Source organism: Neomonachus schauinslandi, chromosome 5 (assembly GCF_002201575.2).
Source record: "Neomonachus schauinslandi chromosome 5, ASM220157v2, whole genome shotgun sequence".
In the NCBI taxonomy this organism is placed as follows: domain Eukaryota; kingdom Metazoa; phylum Chordata; class Mammalia; order Carnivora; family Phocidae; genus Neomonachus; species Neomonachus schauinslandi.
Genome location: NC_058407.1, coordinates 138,041,170 through 138,048,252, shown reverse-complemented (window position 1 = coordinate 138,048,252; position 7,083 = coordinate 138,041,170). Strand labels below are relative to the sequence as shown.

The following is a 7,083-nucleotide window of genomic DNA, read 5'->3' as shown; positions in this document are numbered from 1 at the left end:
GCGCCCCCGCCCGGGCTCGCCAACCGGATTGGCTCCCGGCGCCGGGAGCGCGCGAGGGCGCGGCGCGTAGAGCCGGGCGGGGGGCGCGCGCGGCGCCGCCGGCGGCCGCGGAGGAGCGCGGGGAGGAGGGCGAGGGGAGGGAGGAGGCGCCCGCCCGGCTCCCTGCAAAGCGGCCTTATTTATCTGGGCACTGCCTCAGCCTCCCCGGTGGGAGGCTCGGGGCAGCCGATCCTCTCCCACCGGGGAGCTCCTCTCGGGCGCGGCCGAGGGGGCCGGCCAGGCCGGGGCGCGGGGCGCGGCAAGGCCCTGCCGGCCAGGCCAGCACCTCGGCCGCCTCCCCGCTTCGCCAGCGCCCATGCTGGGCTCCCCATGACGAGAAGACGCCCGGCGGACAGCGTGGCATGAGCCAGGTGCCCGGGCCGAGGTAAGGTGTGTGCACCGGGCCAGGCTGAGGGGCGGGGAAGGGGCCAGGCCGCGCCATCGCGGCGGCCACAATGAGGATTGGGGAGGGGGCTTCGGAGTGGGCCGCCGCCCGCCCCACGGGGTCTCACATAGGCGCAGCCCCTTCCCAGGCCCAGGTCACCGGGCCTCTGGCCCTGACAGGCCCTCCCACAGATCCTGATCCCAGCGCCGCCTGGTTGAAGCATGCTCCCCAAAGCAACTGGACCAGGTGCCACCGGACCACAGCCCTGGGGAAGCAGAATTGCAGGCCCCGAGCCCACAAGGTTGGGTGAGGTCCTGGACTTCCTTTGAGCTCTGAGCTCCCCTCCCCACCCAACACCATGAGCCCCTGGGCCTATGAGACAGGTGTTAGATACAATTACACTCCGGGAGGAGCCATGCGGATGCATGGCCGGGGGCTAGTCTGCCCTGGGCACCTGGGCCTGTGTGGAGCTGCCACAGCAGGAGAATGAGAGGGAAGGCCTGGCCATGTGCCTGTTCTGGAGGAGGGGTCGGGCCTTGGCCAAGGTTGGAGGGCTTCAGAAGGAGAACTGGGCACCCTGAGGCTTGCTGGGGGGGGGTCTGGCCTCCTGGGATTTGGGGGGAAGAGAGCCCCCACCCATCACCCCAAGAGGAAAGAAGGCCTAGCTGTTGGAGCCTCAGGGAGCCCATGGCCCAGTGGCCACTCCTCTAGCCCCTCCCGGCCTCTGCACAGGAAGCCTTCCCTCCAAAGAGAGAGCAGATGGCGGATGCCGCTTCACCTGCCCACTCGGTCAGTCCCCTCCCGCTACCCGCCACCTCCTAGGCCCCTTCTTTCAGCCAACCCCTTTGAGCAGAGGCCTGGGCTGGGACTCTGGGAGGGCCAAGGCTTGATGGAGACTTGCTGGCCTGGCAGGAGGTGGCCATAGGGCTGGACCAGGTGCTGTGGGGAGGAGGGAGATCCAAACCCCCATCATAAACCTGGGCAGCGCAGGGCAGCCTGCTCAGGTCCCAAGGGACCCGGGGACTCAGCTGCCTGCTGTCTCCACTACTCGGCTCCCCTCGTCCTCAGCCACCTCTTATTTGGGCCAGGCAGGCCTCTCAGCACCTATAATGCTGGGCAGGCCCACTGGACAGGCGCTCCCCTCCAGTTCATGTCCACTTCTAGAGCACTTCAGTGAGTCCCATCTCCCAGTGCAATGAGGAAACAAGTAGTCCTGAGGTCGGGGGACCTAGGCCCCTCAAGACTACTGGCCTAGGCCCAGCAACCCTGTGCTGCTGAGAGCCAGGGAGACACTCACCCCAAGGTGGGGCACTGCTCAGCTGCCTGCAGCCCCATCTTGTCACACGTGGGTGCTCACTGCTGTGTCTCAGAGGGGAAGAGTGGAGGTGGCAGTGAAGGAAGGCTCTGTGGGCTAAGTGCGTGGTTCAGCACCTTCCCCACCACTGACAAGGAGGAGCTTCAGCCAGACCAGCCACAAAGAGTGGGCTTGGGCCACACGGCCTCACTTGGCAGGGAAGAGGGGGAGGGTTTGAGGCAGCCGCCCAAAGAAGCAGGCACTAGATGCCCCCAGTCTAGGCACTGGGGGAGGGGGGTGCTCAGATCCTTCAGAGTAAAAGAACCAAGATGATGCTTGGAGCCCAAGCTCATTCCCCAAAGTGCCCAGTCTCACATGGCTGAGCTGTCCTGAGTGTGACCACAGGACTCGGTCTGATGAAGCACCAATTCTGGTCTCTTTTGAGGCCACGTGCTCACTTCCTGGAGCCCCTGGTGCACGGGTGGGGCAGCTTGCACCCCAGAAGCATCTCTGAGCTGGGGGCGGGAAGGGAGCATTCTGCTGGCTCATGTGCAAAGTGGCTGTGATGTGAATGTGCCTGAGTCATGGGGCATGGAGTTTGTCAGCCCGCGCTGTGTCCCCAGTCCCAAGCTACCCTGGTTGTCACAACTGTCCCTGGGGCTGTCACCACAAATCAACCTGATGTGAATTTCTCTGGCTACCCACGCCCTGCCCAGCTCCACGGCCCTCAGTGGGTGGGCAGGGAGAAACGGTCAGTGCAGGTCCTATTGGGGCCAGACCGCTCCAGCCCTCCGGGCAGGCTGTGTCAGACTGAGCATCAGAGATGAGGGAAGAGATCTCTGAGTTGGGAGCCATGAGGACTGCGGGGTTTCCTAGGCATGAGCAGTCCAAAAGGAGCGTGTCCTGGGAGTGAGCAGGCAGCTTGCAGCCTCTGGAGTGAGAGCAGGGGCACGACAGAGACAGTGCTGGGAGAGACCAGCAGCCCAAGGTCCCGGGCTGGGAGGACACAGGGGACTGAAGAAGCAGAACAGGGCACAGAAAGGAGGGAAGTACCCCTGGCCAGCAGCAGGCTGACTGGATGCCCAGCATTGCCCTCTGCACCTCAGGGCCTGAGTCAGGCAGGGAGTCAGACAGACTAGGGGTCCTAGGATCAAATCCCAGCTCTGTGCAACTTCTGAAAATTCAGTCCCCGACTCTCCCTTTCCCCACTTGTGGTCAGGAAGTGTGTGAAGAGCTTGGACCAGCAATAGGGGAGTGGCACTGGGAAGAGCAGGGCAGGACCAGCTCCTCCCTCCCTTCTGGTGGCTCCTGTCCCCTCCTTGGATCTGGCCAGATTATGGGGGATGGGCAGCCAGCCTCCTTACCGTGCAACTCCCAAAGTGGGGACTCAGCCGAAAACGAGGTGTAAGCTGTCCTCTTCCCAAGGGTCTGATTGCAAGGCTCGCCCCAAACGCCAGGTTCTTGGGAGCCTTTTCAGAGACTCTGGCACCCAGACTTTGGCCCACCCTCACTGTGGACACTGGTCTCTGTCACAACCAGGATTAACAAACTGAGCTACACCCCCCTACCATCCACCTGCCCTCTTCTGAATCTGGCCTGTCCTCCACCAAGCCTCCTGGGTCCCTGGCAGCCATACCCCTTTCTTCATGACCCTGCTGACTGCCATTCCTCATTCATTCATTCATTCATTCATTCATTTAGCAAGCATTCAGAGACCATTCAGCCATGGTGCTGCCTGTCTTCAAGAGGTCCTTAGCCAAGGGAAGAGACAGATGGGTTGATGTAATGACTGAGACCCTGGAGATGCTTTTCTCAGGGCTGGGGAGTCCCACAGTGGGAGACAGGGGATGGCAGTCACACTGAGGTGTGGAGGATAAGGAGCTGGCAGGGTTAAGAAGCAGGGAGGCCTCCTGAGCCAGCAGGGGGACCAGCACGTGCCCAGGCAAAGAGAGAGAGGGGAGGAGGAATACTGAACAGCGGGTCTGGCTGGACTGTAGGGTCAAGGCTGGGGAGGAGCCAGAGGTGAAGCTGTAAGGTCAACATGCTAGGTCTCAGGACCCAGTGACTTGACGGCAAAAGAGGCAGCTCCTCTCAGAGCCTCAGCATGGACATCTGCAGACTGTCAGCCTGGAAGCCACCAAGTTCTGGAGTCCTCCCAGGAGACTTGAGCCCCCGCAGCCTATCCCAGGAGGACCTCCTCCAGAATTCCGCTCCACACGGAGGCACAACACACCAGGGGCTGAGGCTGAGAATAGTGCAAGTTTGGCCATCTTTTTAAAACGCCTCTTTTTCCTAGCATTAGCTCCTGGTGCTTATTTCTAAAGGAGGAGGCAGTCCGCATCAGATTGGCAGCGGCCCCTACCCCATCCTAACAAGAAACTCCGGGCAAGTCTTCTGAGCCTCACTGGGCACAGTGGGGGCAGTGGCAAGTACCAAAAGGGTTGGGGTCTCAGCCCATCTGGCTGGGTGGATGGGACGAGGCATAGGGGCACTTGTCCCAGCTCCCTCAAGAGACCTCTTGCCTAACTGACAGGAAGACCCATCTCTGACCACAAGCTCAGTTCTCTCCTAAAGCTCTGACCCCTGGGCTAAGCTGTGGCTATTTCCAGTTTTGAGCCACGGAGCAAGGGATTCTCAGTCTGGGTCAGTGAGGCTGGGGTGTGCAGCTGGAGTCCAGCAGGACCATGGACAAGGTCGGGGAGCGGCAGGGCTGCCTCCAGGAAGAGGCAGCTCCAATCCGGGGCACAGCAGAAGGGCTGACGGACTGGGAGGGCAGAGCCTTCTGGCCAGGGATGTGGGTGTGGGGATAAAGGGCAGCCAGGCCTCGGACACCCCCCAAGGCTGAGGCCATCCTCCGCCTGGCCCCTCCCTCCCGTGGGCTCTCTCCACCGGCTGGCTTGTTTTCACCAGCTCCACCCTGAGGCCTGAAGAGTGGGGATGGGACTGTGGGCGTGTGCAAATGTGAGCTCCGGTGGAGTGGGGGTAAAGAGCCCCGCAGATGCCCGGGGCATCCACGTGCATCCCCCCCAATCAACTGAGGCACTCCACGTGCACACCCCATGGCTGGGTGCATCTTTAACCTAAATCGGCACTGCTCTGGAGTTATTTCTCCCCTGGTGCCACCTCCGCCGCCTCCTCCAGATCTTAGCGGAGCGGGCGGCTTCTCGCCCCGCCCCGTCGCCTGCAGGGCCTCTCCCTGCTGAGCTGGGTTTGCCGGGGCCGGCCCCCACCAGCCGCTGTCGGCGGTGGAGCCCGCCCGGGCCTGGCCTCCGAGCACGCGCACAGCGGCTGCAGGGGCGCTGTCCATGGTGCTGCGCTCCGGGGCCGAGCGAGCGGCGCCTGGTCTGCGGGAAGGGGCAGAGGCTGGGTGCGCGGCGCGCCCCGAGCCCTGAAATCATGGCGCCCCGCTCCGGCGACACAGAAGGTATTCAGGCTGGGGCTGCCTCTCTGAACCCAGCACAGCCCACAGGAGGGAGTCCACAGGACAGCCTCTCCCCTGCTCCCTGCAGAGGGGACCAGTCGTGGGCTTCCTCCTGTCCCTTCCACGATGGTCTCCTCCTCACGTACTAGTTTTAAGAAATCTGGGGCAGCCCTCGTGTCAGGCTGCCCCCCCATCCGCCACCGTGGGTAAACTGTAACTCCTTGGAGCCTCAGGTTCCCAATCTGAAAGTGGGGTTAACAGTGGATTACCCCTCCCCTCGCCAACACACATATACACGCGCACGGCTGCCATGAGGCTGGAACACATGATTATCCCAGTGGGTATTCAGCAAATGTTACGAATGTCGTGTTTCCGCCAGTGTGAGGCTGCCACTATCTGGCCATGAGCTGCAGTAAGGGGACAGCCAAAGTGGGGGAGTCTCCCCTGGAGTCTCCCCAGCTGGCCCGATGTGGACTGTGAGCCTGGGGGCTCATGGCTGCCAGGACAGGAAGGCCTTTGGACCCAAAGCTGGGTTGGCAGCCATGAGGGCCACGTGTTCTAGTAGACCCCTGGTCCCAGCCTAGGTCTGCAGCCCCTCCCCAGATGTGGAATGCCAGCAAGGGTTGTTCTGTCCAGGGCTTGGAAGCCAGTGGGGGGCATGGTGCTGGGTAGAGCAGGGCAGGGCAGCCCACTTCCCTCCTTCCCAATGGTTCCTGACCCCTTCCCCCAAGGCGGGCCATGGGGCTCAGAAGCAGCCTCCATGCCACTTTCCAAATGCTCATTGTGAGCCATGCACTATGCGTAGCCCTTTTTTAAAAATTTTTTTTATTTAAAAAAAATTTTTTTTAAAGATTTTATTTATTTGACAGAGAGAGAGACAGCAAGAGAGGGAACAGAAGCAGGGGGAGTGGGAGAGGGAGAAGCAGGCTTCTCGCTGAGCAGGGAGCCCGACACGGGGCTCGATCCCAGGACCCTGGGATCATGACCTGAGCTGAAGGCAGACGCTTAACGACTGAGCCACCCAGGCGCCCCTATGCATAGCCCTTTGCACATGTTGTCCTGTGGGGTGGATCATCCCTTCTCAGGCTTCAAAGTAAGGAAAAACGAGGCTTGGAGAAAGGAAGTGGCTCACTGAGGCCACAGAGCCAGGGTGTGTGACCCCAGAGCCTGTGCCTGAGCCCCTGGGTGCACTGCGTTTCCGCTGGATATCTGGAGTGGGGGTGGGCAGATCTGGAATGTGGGGCAGATGGTGGCACTGTGAGGGTCCTGCTGTCCCCCTCTCCAGGGCTGTCTGTGCTCAAACCCCTCTGCCACCCATTCACAGCCTGAGAGGGGGAACTGGGGGTGGGGGGTCCAGTCCCACCTTGTGAGGAACTCCCTACAAATAGGCTTCCACAGCCAGCTCTGGTTCAAGCCTCAGCCCCCCCGCTTACTGTGACCTTGGGCAAACAGTTCATGCTGCTTTGTTTTCCTCATCTGTACAATGGGCACGGTGTTCATAGCAGCATCGTGAATGGGTTGGATAGAGGATTAAAGTGACAGTACGTGTCCAGGGCTCACTGTGCTAGCATCGTACATAGTAAACTCTTGTCCTTTCTTTGGGTAGATTATGAACCATGGAACCTCCAGTAGCCACTGAGATTCCCAGGGGTTGGTATGTGAGTCTCAGACAGGGTACTGGAGCCACTCCATAGAGCGAGGATGGCACCCCATAGTGGAGGGGCCTGAGACCATCCCAAACCATGTCCCTCAGTTTTCCAGTCCCTGCCCAGTGGAGGTAGGCCTGGCAGGCACTGACGGGGGACATCAGGGTAGTAAAGGTGAAGGGAGCAGTCATGAGCGAGTGTCTGTCTCTGCCTGTCTCTTTTCTCATCTCTAAAATGGGAACCATAGTACCTAGGTGTCAAAAAAGATCTGTGAGGACAGGTTGAGCTCAGTGCACAC

General features: G+C 61.1%; 1 protein-coding gene across 1 annotated transcript in view; it reads right to left on the bottom strand.

Moving 5' to 3' along the window:
• Window positions 1-5,025, bottom strand: part of ANTKMT (adenine nucleotide translocase lysine methyltransferase) — a 20,838-nt gene extending 15,813 nt beyond the window's left edge. The window contains exon 1 of the mRNA XM_044915250.1: window positions 4,949-5,025. Coding sequence (XP_044771185.1) covers window positions 4,949-5,025 — 77 coding nt within the window. The remainder of the gene's footprint in view (window positions 1-4,948) is intronic.
• Window positions 5,026-7,083: the final 2,058 nt, after the last annotated feature.